The following is a 15617-nucleotide window of genomic DNA, read 5'->3' on the forward strand; positions in this document are numbered from 1 at the left end:
AATTTACATATAGGAAGAAGTAATCTTTGAAACTTCATCCAGTTTAGACATGTGTGCAAATGTTAACCAAACCATTTAGGTGGTTTAGGGTTATAACTTAAAGGTCTCGACAATTGACACCATACAATGCCACGCTCCATTAATGGACTTTTATGCAATTTCAAAATTGTTTAATAATTTGACCTGTTTAAGGGAGCTAGACCACAACATCACAAAAACTTTGAAAAACATTTCACTCCTCCAGGGCTAACAGGCTAACACTGGGGCTATTGAGCCGTGAAACAAAAACATATCTAGTAAAATGTACCCCATAATCAACAGTTATAGTTATAAATATAGCTTCAGCCTTTAGACAGAACGTAAAATGTTCTATGCTGTAAAAACAAGCAACATTTTTAATTGTTAGAAGACCCATAGTATACAATTATTGAGCAAAGATACAGGAAACTATTCCAACTTAAAACTTGTATTTAAACGCAAGAACAAAAAGTCCCAAGTCCAATAACAGTCAAAGAAAGAATAAAACTGCAGAAGTTTGAAAAAGGAACAGAAAGTGGAATAAAATAATTAAAAAAAGCAAAACAGAATGACTTTTTGTTTAATGCTTTGCTGGAGAAAAAAAGTTGCACACAAACGAGTATCAATGACAACAGCAAATATACTTACCAGAGGAAAAATCCAGGTTATATGTGTGACAACACAGGAGCACAATTTTTTTAAAGGGTAATTGACAATAGTATGGCACAAGATCACCAAGCAAAGCATGAAGCAAAACTGAAAAGTGGGTACTGATTTAGAATGACAAAAGACTAGGCCAATCTTAGCTATGCAGCTAGCGAAACAGAAGTAGCAGTACAGTAAGGAGAAATCAAGTCGAGTAGTTAGTTCAATATGCACCTTGTTGGGAAAAAGGCCAATGGTTCGGTACATCTTTTTTTCTATTTATAAATTCATTTAAGAAGTACATTTTTGCATCTGTTCACTTATACAGCCACAATAGCCATAGTTTTCATGTAGAAACAGAAGCTGCATCAAAAACGATGATAAAAAATAACAGCAACAACAAATGAAATGTAAAACACATTAAAAAAGCAGAGATGCAGTGTAGGGGAAAGCAGCAATCGATTATGATGGAGTGTGCACTGATTACAAATGAACTTCCAGAGAAAAGGCACTGTTCTGATGGCCAGAACTGTAAAACAAAACTGATTAACATGTTGCCATTGACTACCAATTTAACAAACTCAATACTCACAATCATGTTTCATTGCTTCGCCTTCTCTTTTGGAGATACCCAGTTACAGGAGTATGCGCCCTTTGACCAGCGACCAAGGCACAAATGTCTCCTGCAAGGCCATATGAGTCTGCATAGTGTCCACCGAGTCCCTGTGAATGCTGACCCACATAAGCTCCTGCTTCTGGACTAGGCTCAGGGGAAGGCAAGACATTTCCATTGCCCCTCTTTCTAACACATGTTGGAGTTGGAGGAGAGGTCTAAAACAAATTTCAGTTGGTTGAGTGAGTGTAAGAGTTCTCACTGGTGCTCAAATTTTGTTCGTCAAACTACATAAAAACAACTTCAGAAACCCTAGCTTCCTTTTTGTGGAGTAGAAACAAATTGTTTTTTTGTTTAGACAACTTTTGTTTGGTCAACTGACAGGTTTTTCATAATGGCAAGCAAATGATTACAGTAATCAAAATTTTTGTTTCTAGATCTATTAGTATCAACAAAATTGATTAACAATAAGGGATAAAGTTTACATACCGCTAAACAATCTGTTGGTGACATCAAGTTAAGGGCACGGAGCAGTCTGCAGTTTCCATTTCCTGAAATTGACCAATGACCATTTGATGAACCAACAGCAGTTGAGCGTGGGCTATCCCCAAGTAAGCCTTCCATCAGACTACTTCCCAGCAATTGCAGTTGTGTTGGTGAATCTGCATTCAAATGTTGACTGAAGGCGCCATTTGGGGTGTAGCGTGAGTGACGACATTTGGGTGTGGTAAAGGTGCCGGATGTACAAGCCCTATTGCCTGTAAATAGAAACATATGTTACATGATGTTTAGTTCTTAAAGCTGTTTAAAAGTTACCTTCAGTGTCATTTATGCTGCTAAACCCATCAGCCTTATTGCTGTTGATCATTGCTTTGCCACCGAATAGTGTTAGGGGAACTGAAGATACAAAATATTTGTCTATATTCTGATCATAAATAGGTTCATAAACTGGGGTTCGAGACTCATAGAAGGTCTGTGGGATCGATAGTGTCCATGAGCACAAAATGTATGAAAACATACTACACAAAGAAAACAAACTCTTTACCGGACAATCAAAAATACATTATTGTTTCTTATTTTCTCATTTTGGTTACTGCACACCTGTTTTAGTCATAAATGGCCTACTTAGTTCACCGAAATGAGTAATTTGACTACGGTTAGACAGGTTTTAAGAATAGGGTGCAGTGGCAGTGCCACAAAAAAGTTTGGGTAAGACTGCTTGTGAACATACACAACTACCACAAACAAATACTGGTGAATACCTCTTGTGGCATCCAAGTCAGTTTTCAACTCGGGACAAGGCAGCACTCTCCTGTTGAAATTATGCTTGACAACCACATTATTAAATGCTGATGAATCTCCTCTTGGTAAAGTTGTGGTGGTTTCCATAGCAATACTTTCCTGTAAAGTTGGAAATAAATGGCTAAATAATGCCTCAAATCGAAGATCAAAATGAAAATGAGCAAACATCAACAAAACAACAAGTCCAATCAATTGTATTCGAAAACCAATGTCACCTACATTGGCATTTGACACCTTGCTGGTGGGATGAAGGATAGAGCCAGAACTGCCACTGTATGGAAGAATTGGCTTTGCACTTGACACCTGTTGCTTGGCAACATCAGTAAGAGGAAAGCATGGCTGCTGACCAGATGGTGGTGGAAATCGCTGAATGCCAGGTGGCAATTTATGGTGATTGTATTGTGGAGCAATGGAAGGTGCATCACCCAGAAGACCACTGGGCTGAAATTTAAGAAGTTACATTGTTTTACAAATTTTGCCCAGATAATAGACACAGTGTCAATACTGTAGGCTGAGTATAAAAAGTGTATGTATATATGTACTAGAAGGGTGGCTTAGCACATATTGCCCTTGCATATACACTATAACCTATTTTAAAACATGAATATATTTGCTATGCTTATTTTGTATTGGGTCCCATATTAGCCATCGTCTTTTATAACTTTAAGTCGTTTCTGCAGGCAAAAACTCATGGGCCCCCACACATGCAAAGTTGAAAATAATGCAATTCAAGAGATAACCATGAGAAAGTCGGGTGTTGTAAGGTAAAACACAGTGATCGGCACTGGGCTTAAATAATAATACTACGTTTGCACTTTCTCTTGTAATCATGACAACAAGAGACGGGAGGGGGCGATGGGCGGTTTCCGAATTACGCTGACTCGGCATAGTCGGCACCTGCTGCGACGGGAGTTCGCCGTTTGTCTTTGTCTCTGATTTTGGATAGTATGTAACCAAACGACAAAAACATTTCGTTATACAAATTCCAACTCCACAACGATTTATACCACCCAGTGTTTGATGTAGCATTTATGGAAATGGATGCGACGAAAGACATTTTTACCGGTTTGTATACATCCAAGACCGTGTTTACACAAACTCCGTTGAATCATATTAACGTACAACTTTAATGCTTTTTGTCAAAAAAAATTAGCGACAGTAGGTCCGAAATATTGACAGTGAAAACGTCACGTTGCAATTTTGTTAGCGAATATACAGGATTATACAACGACGAGCATCACGAAATCTTAATTACATGAGCAGAAACTTTCCGTTTGTGGTGCGCGTCTTGATAACAACGTGGCAAATGCGTGACGTTTACGGTGCCACTACTGCTAACGTCGCAGGCCATTACAATCAACACTCCTGTTATGTGCAAAATAACAGATGGGGTTTGACACACCATGGCAAAAAATATGAAACAAGGATGACCCAACTATCAGTCACGAAAATTTTTATCCGAATCGAACAATGTTTGAAACTCTGCCCACCAGAGGTGTTGTCAGCAACATTCTTGAACGCTTCTGACGTCATAACTCATAAGACTGTTAACACCCCTCTGACTGGCATGCCAAAACGTCCACCTAGCAATGCACAACCACAAGTACAACATGTACTGGTGCCTTCATTATACCATTACACCACAGAAATCTTTCGTTTGTGGTGCGCAGCAACATACAAAAACGTTTTACACTTTGGGGTCTAGCGGGGTAAATACTGGGGTTATCAAGTCAAACAAAGCAAATGGCACATCTGCATAAGTATATCTAACATCTGTGAAAGTTTCATTCAAATTCACCAAAGATTTCATGCCAAAAGTGCATGGACAAACTTCACCGGAGAAAAAAGAAAAAAAAAAGAAAGAAAAAAAAAAAAAAAAAAAAAAAACTGAGTGAAATCAAGATGCGTCCCCTTCAGGGAAGGGGACCCATAATAATCACTATATTTTGCATTGGGCCCAACGCTTGCCATCTTTTTGGTGCATGGTTCTTTCTGCAGAAAAAAACCTATATAGTCAAATGGGGTAAAAAAATTTTTTGCTGAAGTTGGGGTAAAAAAAAACAATACCCTCACAGCTAAACCAAAAATTTGTTTTAATTGCTTTCTTTTTCATAGGATGTATTTATTCTCTGCCTAAAAAATAAGCCATAAACCATTCTCAGATTTTGTTTCTAGGCAATGTTCTGCAGGTTGAAACAACAGTAGTAAAATTCGTATGTTAAAAAGTCTTCAACAACCTTTAGAAACTTTCCTGCAGATTTTTTGTTACAAGTTTGGTGTCGATGACCTTTGTTCTGTGTTGTGTCATAACTATGACCTATTCAACAAAAAAGACTCCACTTGGCTAGCTTCTAATTTTTTTCAGATATCTTGTTGTTCGTTTTTACCCCAAACGGTTCTATAGGAATGGGGTAATAAAAGACTATGTATTTTTTTTGCACCCCAAAATTTTTTTTGCCCAAACATTTTTATTTGTCACCTGGAAGTTTAGAAAATAAAAAAGAAAGCCTATAAAAGATGTACTTAAACCAAAGTTGTATAAAATTGCTTTGGGGGCCCAGTTTTGGAGGAATTTTTACCAAAAAGTATACCTGCATGGCTAAAAGTACAAATTGGGATCCGGGCCTAAAGAAAAATGCTACAAAGTAAGAAAAGAGGTTATCAAATCATTATGTGGTAATTCAATCAGTTTGGGGTAGAAAATTAAACTTTATTTCAATAAGGTTTTAGGTTACATAACCGGTCAGCAAGTGGGTGAGCTCTATTTAAACCTAGTTGCATACCAAAAGACTGGTAAATGACAAAAAAGACCAAATCAAAGGCAATAAATGCAGTGCAATAAAGGTACAAAGCCATGGAAAGTCTTAGCACCAATTTGAAAATGTTTTATTAATTTACAAACAGTTTACTAACTGCTGTAAGTTTGGTTTGTAAAATTTCGAAAACAAATAATCGCATTTGGGTAATCCAGATCTTTATGTAGCTTGTGTTTTTTTGGCTTATTTATTGTAACAGAGTTATCAATGAAATTTCTGTCTTATCTTTGACTTTAAGATGGTTTATTAAGTTCATATAATTGAATTGAAGTTCCAACTGCCACTTAATTTTTTTTTAAATGGTCCTATGTCCACTTGATTTTTTTACCCTGACATTGTTTGTTTTTTGTACCTATTTCGGTTAAAAAAGAACAACAGTTTTTGTCAAATATTTTTTTGTTTTTTAGTAAAATCAAAAACTTGTCACATAACTAAGAAAGTAGTCCTATCAGCTTTGTTGGGAAGAAAAACTGACCTTTTGTTGCCTAAAATAAAAGTTTGGCAACAAAGTTTCAAAAAATTGTTTTTATTTACCCCACTTGACTATATGTAGTTTTGCAACCATGTACAGACATACTACATTGAGGTTCATACCCGATGCCTGGTTTGGTGCTGTGGGTTGTTAAGAATACAATTCTGGTTGGAAGTTGGTCTTTCATTGTTAGGGTTGACACAGGAAAATGAGTTTTCCGAAGTGCTGCTTCCCTGACTGCCACTGTATGCAGAATCTGCACTTTCACTTCTCTGCAAAGGTAAACATAGCCCATAAATCTATCAGCTAAATTTGCCTGTTGATTTCGATGCAAACAACATTGCTTTTCGCACCAAACTTGCTCTTGGTCCAAAAGCCATTGTTCATATGTCAACATTTGTGTTGTCAGTCCAGCCTATTTATAAATTTATAACAACAGACAAATGGTCACAGCTTTTTAAGAAATTGCATTGGTGGGCTACAGAGTTAGAACGTAGGTCTTGGAATTGGTTTAAAAGGCTGCTATGACCTTACCAGGTGCTGATAGTTGTAAAAATTGTGTAACAAAGCATTATTTGAAAAACAAATATGTTTTTGTTTCCTCAAAAATTCATGGTGGCCACCACCCACTTGGTGCCCATGCACAATACCCAAAATGGTTTCGATGTTTTGTCTTTACCAACATGTGTATACCAGACAACTCTGGGTAATCATATGTAATTAAGCAGAATAGTTTTGTAACCAATAACAGTTTACAGTTTCAGATTCAGTATGGAATTAAATGAAATATCATATGTGATTGACATAAGTTGTACTTGTTAACCAACTAACAAATTGTCCTTACTTGAGAATCTTCACGGAGAAACAACAAAGGGTTGTTCGTGATTGACGGTGGAACGAAGTTTTGTTGTCCACTTGAGTCATAGATTGATGTGCATCTAAATAAAACAACAAAAACATTTCCTTGACAAATCAATTAAACAAAAAACCAAACCTCAAGAATTGCCAGTTTAAGAACAAACCTAGTATCAGTACGTTGGTTGTTTTGGTATTTAATCGATCCTTCTCTGCTTATAATTCTCTCTTCGGCTTGGCTGATGTTGTAATGCTGATGTGAGTAATTGTCGAATTGATCCTAAACATAATTATTTTATTCATACAACTGACTAATAGTGCTGTAAAACACAAGAAGTGTACAATCCAAAATCCAAATGTTCTGAAAATACATTTGCTTTCCAAGCAGGAAAAAATTAAATTTTTGCAAAAAATGCATTTTAAAGTACAGTAAATCATGGTCAAATAGCATTTTGGTAATCCAGATCTTTAATTTTTGCCTAATTTGGTCAAAACTTGAGGTATAAAAAATTTGCAATGTTGTAAGGTTTGAACTCATTTACATCTGTTAATCCAGATCTTCGCCTAATCTGGACAAATATTTTGGACCAAACTGGTCCAGATTAACAGAGGTCTACTGTTCTCTACTTCTGATAATGGAAAGTGAACATATATATGTGCTGGTATGGTAACATTTCATAAGATCTAGAATATGTCACAAATGAATGACTCATAATAATTCAGATTTTACCTCCTGGCTTTTTCTCCGAGTAGGTTCGAACACATCATCCTCAACTCTCGCTCCAGAGTCACATGATGAAATGCTTCCGCTTCGACTGCGTAAAGCAATCATGTGTGGCGGGATGTTTTCTAAAGACGTACATTTTGTAAATATGGTAAATTTTACAAAGTGTCTTATCAAAGCATCTACACCCAAACCTGTTTGCTGAAACTGATTTAACAGTCCTGGGTTCATCACATGTTGAGCTTGTGACCACAAGCCGGGATGTGAATTCATTTGTGGTGCAGCTTGGCTCATCGCCATATTGGTCTCAGCAAGGCGGTTGTGTAAGGCACTCAATAAGTTTTGCACCTAATAACAAAACAAATACATAAAATTTTTGTTTGGCTTTGTACCAAGTGATAACAAAAAACTAGAACATGGAATTTTGTCACAGGAAATTTATAGGTAACAAGAAATCCCACAATAAATGTTCCTACCTCTGGATCCTTGACAGCATTGGCATTCAAAATACCTGTGTCGATTGTCCCCAAGGCATTTGTACATGGCACACCAGCAACTGCACAACAAAAAATCATCAGGTCAAGTTTTAACAGATAAAACAAATGTAGAATTTTTGTAGCAGATTTAGTTTATTGCATGACATTTCAGAATAATAACCTTTTTTAAGGTGAAGGATGGAAGACCCAACAGAGTGGTCAATGGGTTGCACAGGTGTTGGAAGAAGGCCTCCAGTTGGATTTGCGCGCTTTAAATCTCTGGATGCTCTCAGTGCATTTAGGACCACAAGCCCACAGGGACCAGGAACACAGAAGGATACTTTGATTGCCATATTTCCTATTTAGTAATAATATAAAAATTAGTCTGCTTTTGCAAAGCCAACAATTTTCAACTAGATTAAACTTGGTATACAATACAACATGGGTCGGCAACCCCTGGCACGTGTGCCAAGATCGGCAGTTTTTCATGGCACGCCAACCAATTTGCATGTTTATATTGAAGCAACAATTTAAACTGTTACACTGCTTGTTTTCAGTTTTTATCATGCCATTGTCTTTAAATTCAGCCTTACATGCACAAAACAATCTGCTTTCTCTTTACTGTTGATATCTGCTGGAACGAACCACTATTATTTTGAAAAACGTTGGCATGCGAGGTCATTAAAACATGGAAATAACAAATAAATTGGCATGTGTTGCCTAAAAGGTTGCCGACCCCTGCAATACAACATAGCACAAGTTCCCAGAAATCCAAAAGTGCAACCAAAATGTATTAAAATACTGCACAAAAAAGGTTAAGCATTAATGCTGACAAAAAAAGTCTACTCCACTTGTCAGGATATATTTGGTACTGTTAATTATATAATAAATTGAAAGATATCCTCCTGGCTTAAATTTCGGTGCTTACCTATGACATGGTTGTTAAGCCTGTACCATGAATCCTCTGCATGCATTGGATCGCAGTATTCAACAACACCAAAGTTATTTACTTCACAATTAGCCAGCTGTTGATTTTTTTGAAAAACAAACAAATTAATTCAATCATAAAAGGGTTTTAAATTTACTGGGGAAAAAAACAGCATAAATTCAAAAAGACAGAAAAAACAATGCTGGTTTACCTGGCAAAATTTTGGTGTAGCAAACTGTGAGAAAAGCTCAAGGAGTAATAAATTGTCTGTGAAGTCTGATGGCAAATTTTCAACCAAGAGACAACTTGAATAAAGGCCATTGTAATCAGAAGGTATGGTGTCTAACCAGTGGACCTGTATTCAACAAAAGTTGGCATTTGTTAAGTGTATTTAAGTTCTTAATTTTACTAGTGATGGGACGATACCAGGTTTTGAAGCGAGTACCAATACCGAGTACCACATGTAAATACTTTCGATACCGAGTACCGAGTACTTAAGTATAGTGTTGTACTTAGTTGTATGGCCGGGGTACAGATGTGCAAAAATATACGCAATGTTGCGGAACTTTTTCCTGATTTTCTGCTGTCCGAAGTAAATATTGGCAAAAAGTTGCCCGTATTCTTATGGTGTAAACCGGCCTTCGGTATCGAAAACTGAGATAAAATATTTCAATACCGTGTATGATTATCGATACCACTGAAATCGTTCGATACCATCGATACTGAGTACTGGGTACTCGTCCCATCACTAAATTTAACCGAATAATTTATAGTCAAAAAGCAAATATTGAACTTTGAAGGCCAGCAAAAGCAAAAATACCTGCAGCGCATGATTTCCAATAGCAGCACCATTCAGGTGATTTTTGGCTTTAATAGAAGACTCCTTGCTTGTGAACTCAACACAGCCATATCCTTTACTTTTTCCAGTTATATTGCTGTAAACACAAAGAAAAGCTGAAACCAGCAGTCATGACATAGAAAATAATAGACACAAACCTGTGTACAAGAAAACATCTTTCTGAAGTACCGAAAGGAGCAAGCAGATTTAAAAACTGATTGTGGGTGTATGACAATGGAAGCTGTGTTATGCATAACATAAAATCACATGAGGCCAATGAAACAAGTAACCGCTGGCCACGGAAAAACTTTCCATTGAGGTCAGCAATGCATCGTGCTGCACATTCCCCATCAAGTAAAACTGCTTTACCTGTATTAAAAAAGTAGTATTTACTTTTAATCAGAAAATAAAAGAATTTGTTTGCCACTTACATGACTGACTGTTCTTGTCAATGTGTATTTGCTGGTAAAAATAGGGCTTTAGAAGCTCAAGAATATCCTGTTAAAACAAATTCACACAGTTTACATTTGAATACTTACACATCCATTGAATGTGTTAATTAGGTTTTTCTTATTCACATGTAGTATATCAAAAATGTAAATAAAAGCTTAGGTTTTTCTTATTCACATGTAGTATATCAAAAATATAAATAAAAGCTAACTTGAATATGTGTGTTTAGTAAGTTGCAGACAGTGCACACTGCTTTGACTACCAGGGTCTCATAAATGCAGCTGATGACAGAAAACGGAACACATTATCTGCACCTTACCAGTGTGATGACTGAATGTTTTTTATTTAGTGTTCTAAATTTTTTTTGGAATACAATATACTTATTTCATGGAGAGCCCAGTAAAGTTCAATAATTATATAAGCAGTAACACACCAATGACAAACTGCATTGATTTTGTACCAAAACGTTTTGGAGATGAAAAATTAATATTTGGAAATGCAGGGTTCTGTTACAAACCAAACAGTGTAATAAGTTAAACTTATACCTGGTTCAAAACGCCACATGGTATGTTTTTTAGAGAAACTCTTCTGCACTTTTTGTTAAATTCAGATTTTGATGTTTCAGCAAGCAGACGATCATTGTCTGATATGATGGAATTCATTCGGAATATAGGAAGCATGCAATATATGATCAATCAAATTATAAATTTATAACATAGACTAACTTGCAGTAAGTTAGTTACACATACTATATTCAACAAAATCTAAATAATGCATGACAATTTTTTGAAGACAATTAATAAAGTGGTAAAAACACGATTTTTAGAAAAAATATGTTATTAAGACAGTTAAAATATATGTTATTAAGACAGAGGATTCAGTAGAAAAATGTATTTGATTTAAGATGTTATGTAAGAAACACGTTCCGCTACCTCTACAATAACAGCCTTCGTTATGATTACATAACATGGGCTTTACGTTATGTTTAAAACGTATCAAATCCATAAAATATAGTTGCAAAAAACATTACTTTTGCAATGCAAATGTTTTTTACACCGGTATACTTCTTTTCCTGGACATTTTATCCCGCTGCTTTTACGCACTTTTATCTAACTATAATTTGTTAATAGTTTGCAGTCCAACAACTATCAAAACCTATAATAAACGTTGCAAAAATGGATCGATGTTATCGATTTTGAAACGTGCCGCCGCCACCCATACTAGCCTCAAAGCAGCCTCTTACTCCAAATGGCTGTTGATATACCACGTGGTATAGCGCCTTTTTTGCTATCAATTGTTTGCATACAGACGGGTATTGTTCTCGACTATTTGTGCATTATTCCCTTTCTGAGAACCACTAAACAATTGCGAGCAGGTAAACTTTGTTGCAAACGAAACAGAAAAACGATATTGGCTGCGATTTAAAAGAGAAAACTTTAGCCTTCTTAACCCAGTTTGGTTAAATGTTGAATTTTGAAAAATAACTGTGTATTTCAAGTAAATGCTAACGCGTCAGTTTTAACAACATTTAATACAAGACAATTAATTTGATTTGATTTGACAATCGTTGAATGACGGATCCCAAGCCTTCTTTATGGTAGCGGTGGCGTAGCCGTAGAACATTTCTTGCATACTCCACATGATTCTTGACAGACGTTGCTCACGCTGCTGTTAATTCTACAAAAGCCTCTTTGATACCACAAACTGCATTTTTCAACGTTAAAGTCACCCCGACAGTCTGTAAAACAAATAGTGTAGAATCAGTGATTTTCGGGCAATGATTATATTTTAGGATTAAGATCGTGTTTATAAACGAGCAAATAATACCTGCAGAGCATGGTTGGGTTGTTGGTTCGTTGCATAAGTCGCAAGTTGCTTTGCAATTGAGCTTGGACCAAGCTAGTTCGCAAATATTTGGTATTTGACTGCAAGCAGTAAGTTTGTCGCGACATTCCACCGACGGCTCTGTAACTGAAGTTTAAAAAATAGTGTTATAGGTTTGATCATACTTTTACCAAAAAATCAGAACAATTTTCGTTTACACATAACTTCTGACAATGGTTGTGTGGAACCACAATTATTAAGAACAAAACGTAAATAGGCTGTATAGGTCATTTGCAAGAAACCTTTTTTCATCGGCAATTTTACATTAGCTATCTAACGAAATTGAATTAAACCATATATTTATAAAAATGGATACTAACCTGCTGGAACGGGGGTAGCCACCACTGGGCAAGAGGAACATAGCCCACAGACATGTGGGCAATAATACGACATTAAACCACCGCATCCACGAAATGGCAAAAGAAAACTGCAATATGGACTATCCTTTGGATTGATGCAAAGACGACCTGAAATTATAACAAGCAAGCATAGTTAATCCTTGACACTTAACAGTGTGCACTTTTCATTACACACAACAAAATTAATTTTGTATTTTACGATCATAGGCTACCCGTTTAATTATGTTTTCATTATGCATAGGGTATACTTACATTTTAAAAACTTGGATACATCGTTTGAGATCTGATCATCGAGTTGCAGTTGGTCTGCTTGGACAGTAACATTTTTCGACTGCGCTGAGCACAATAACACAATTGCAAAACACAGACTAGCTAAACCTCTCATATTACTGTGTCGGTTTTCTTAAAGTTAGCCTACTGATAATATTTGCTCCAAACGAAAACATTTAAAGGCAGCAGCGGAAACTATGTTTTATTGTGTTACATTGAGGTGTTCCGGTTACCTTACTTAATTCCATAAACACCTGTACATCTATGACAACATGTTTGGTCAGTAACACGCTACTCGCGCCACGTAAACAACAGCTGGGAGCTGTGAGAGTAAATAACCAACTAATACGGCTCAGTTGTCGTTTATTTACGAGAAATCGAACAATGTTACAGGTCGTCGCAGTGACAACTTAAACTAAAATCGCGAGTGCTGCAGAGAATATGCAAACTTTACCAACGAGCCGTCCAAAATAAGTTTCATATATAGCGTTCAGAAATAGGTATACGAGATTACACATAACGGGCTTGTATAAATTGTACACGAATTTGCGCACTTTTGTCCTGTTTTATTACAAACACCGTAGGTGGTGCAGATATTTAAAAATGCGCTGATCTATCCAAATTAAAGTGTGCGAACTCGTGAACATGATGAAATCTAAAAGGACGCATCTAAAAAATCTACAGTTTTAAACGGTACCACATCATCCGATATGAAAGTCTGTCAATATATGAAATAGCTGCGAAATATATGAGGATAGTGATATTTTTTGAAACTATTGAAGCACCTGATTACAGAAAACGTGCATAGGAAAGAGTATAAAATTATCAGATACCACAGCGTATCACTACCACCAACACGCTAAAACTTACCTTACACCAAGTTACACAATGAAAAACTATTTTTTTGCGCATACAAACCGCATTGGCGTATAATAATTATTATATCTTTGTTTAAAAAAAAGTAAACAAATAAAAAGCACTTGTAAGTAAGGATTAGCACTGCAGAAAGGCACAATAGCAGATGTTACACGATCGAAAACGATATCGGAATGATAAAATAAACATATATAGGAAATGCAGATTGGAATTCAGCAGCGATATTGGTTTCAAACGCGAAGTTAGTGCAATGAAAAACCGTATGGACAAAACAACAGCCAAACTGCATTAGGGTAGACACGAAAACAGAAAAGTGGTAAAAACCGCAAGGTACTTTTCATAGCTTCCAAGCCTTACGCATCATCACATCGAAGTAGACGTCTTGGTCGATAGAAGCGCTCACGCCCACGTAATAGTTAAGAAACTCGTCCCACGTAACCTGTTGGAAAACATTTAGCTGGTCTTACTGCATCATAGGGCAAAGTTAATTGAAATGGTTGTGGTAATTAAAAGACTTTAGATTGGTTGCCCAAAACACTTGGTTTTGTTAAATTTGCAATCATACTTTAATTGGAGTCCATGCATAATCAGATAACAAAAAGTTTTATGATGACTTTTCACCTAACTGCCAGCAAGATATAAACAATTTAGCATCATCCTGCGACACTTTTGTTTTACATAGGTCACTCCAATGTCTAAAACCAAATCATCTGTACAACAAAAAAACTACATTTCCTTACCTCTCCATCAGCTTCACCAGGTGTGTCAAAACTTTCCAGGAATTTTCTAAAAACATCGTCCTCTGTCCATTCTCCGTTTTGATATTTGGGATGGTGTTTGGCATTGTAAACACCACGCAGGTCCTCAACAGTAATTACACCATCCTTGGTTTTATCGAGTTTCATAAACGCTCTTTGAATTAAATCCTTTCGTGCTTTAGATATTGGAGGCTAAATGTAAAAAGATGAGGTGTAAGAGTTTTAATCAACAGGAATCAATTGATTCATAAAAATACTAATCAACAAAATTGACAATATCACAGATGAATTTAAAAAGTTGGATGTGTCTTAAAATTTTAATACAAAGCATATAAATATATGAACATCACATCGCTTTATTTACCCTTAGTCTAACAAGAAACTCATCAAAGTCAATAGATCCAGAATGATCTTTATCAAAAGCATCGAACATTTCTTGTACTTCATCTGGTTCAATGTCAACTCCATAATCTCTTAATCCCTTTTTAAACTCTTTAATGTCCAACTTCTTATTTCCATCATCATCCATGATTTTAAATGTCCTGTAATAGACCAAAAGCTGTAAATAAGTTTAATACTTTATAACAATTTTTTATCTTGAACGGTACCTTCCCAAGCCTTTTATTCCACTTGAACCTCTTGCTAGGCACTGTAATCTAAGCTTTTCAATGGGGTTTTTCGTAGTAGTAAGTTGTTTTTTAGCTTTCTGGGTCATCTCATAGTCGTGTCGGGCAGTTCCAGCCATAGTTACAAGTTTTTGGACTTTTATGTGATAAGCTATATAGTGGCCAACATCAACAATCAAAAACAATTCTGCAAGAAAGAGATTTGTACAAAACACTCTCCATACATGAAACTTATTGTTTAACAAAAAGCAAAAGCCAAAATGACATACTCTCTACATATTGCATTTTTTACTGGAATAATAAATAGCACGAAGCTCATAACTTGACAATTTACACAAATGTGATAAGTGATAAGTAAACTAAAAATTCGTATCATAAATAAACAACACTCAAATTAATTCCGGTTCAAGATGCAACACTATTGGTATTGCTAATGTTTTTACCCCAATAATGAAGTTTAAAGCTGAATACATTTAACTAAGTATCTACAACTGTTATAAACCGCAAATGTCAAATATTACGCGTCGCTTCTTTGAAAGCGTCGCCTACGCAACCAAGCAAAACGATTCCTTGGAAAATTATGAAATTTACGTTGGTGTTAAATCACACTGATTCAATCTTACCCATCGCCGGTGACAAACTTTGCCCAGAACCTATTTTTGGCTAATTATAGCCTTACACTGCAAACGGATAAATCATAACAAACG

General features: G+C 36.0%; 3 protein-coding genes across 4 annotated transcripts; all 3 read right to left on the reverse strand.

The window, feature by feature from the left end:
* Positions 1–450: 450 nt before the first annotated feature.
* On the reverse strand, positions 451–10918 carry LOC145224853 (uncharacterized). 2 transcript variants are annotated; one of them, XM_080091454.1, is made up of 19 exons: positions 10683–10917; positions 10119–10185; positions 9846–10056; positions 9670–9784; positions 9061–9204; positions 8850–8946; positions 8103–8279; positions 7922–8001; positions 7640–7793; positions 7452–7570; positions 6889–7001; positions 6711–6804; positions 5989–6138; positions 2798–3019; positions 2539–2677; positions 2093–2173; positions 1766–2034; positions 1256–1494; positions 451–1192 (listed from the first exon to the last, which is right to left on the reverse strand). In XM_080091454.1, exons 1-18 carry the CDS (start codon positions 10815–10817, stop codon positions 1258–1260), a joined length of 2604 nt encoding a protein of 867 aa, XP_079947580.1. In that variant the 5' UTR covers positions 10818–10917; the 3' UTR covers positions 451–1192; positions 1256–1257. The 2 variants fall into 2 exon arrangements, with proteins under 2 accessions (XP_079947580.1, XP_079947581.1); XM_080091455.1 differs by lacking the exon at positions 2093–2173 and having other exon boundaries at positions 10683–10918.
* Positions 10919–11502: 584 nt separating this feature from the next.
* LOC145224859 (uncharacterized) lies at positions 11503–12812 on the reverse strand. The gene is made up of 4 exons (XM_080091459.1): positions 12633–12812; positions 12342–12488; positions 11965–12108; positions 11503–11875 (listed from the first exon to the last, which is right to left on the reverse strand). The coding sequence occupies exons 1-4, from the start codon at positions 12763–12765 to the stop codon at positions 11730–11732; spliced, it is 570 nt and encodes a 189-aa protein (XP_079947585.1). The 5' UTR covers positions 12766–12812; the 3' UTR covers positions 11503–11729.
* Positions 12813–12996: 184 nt separating this feature from the next.
* Positions 12997–15170, reverse strand: LOC145224856 (calcyphosin-like protein). Its single transcript, XM_080091458.1, has 4 exons — positions 14893–15170; positions 14649–14826; positions 14267–14476; positions 12997–13965 (listed from the first exon to the last, which is right to left on the reverse strand). Exons 1-4 carry the CDS (start codon positions 15027–15029, stop codon positions 13864–13866), a joined length of 627 nt encoding a protein of 208 aa, XP_079947584.1. The 5' UTR covers positions 15030–15170; the 3' UTR covers positions 12997–13863.
* Positions 15171–15617: the final 447 nt, after the last annotated feature.

Source organism: Phallusia mammillata, chromosome 4 (genome assembly GCF_965637545.1).
Source record: "Phallusia mammillata chromosome 4, kaPhaMamm4.hap1.1, whole genome shotgun sequence".
Classification (NCBI taxonomy): Eukaryota; Metazoa; Chordata; class Ascidiacea; order Phlebobranchia; family Ascidiidae; genus Phallusia; species Phallusia mammillata.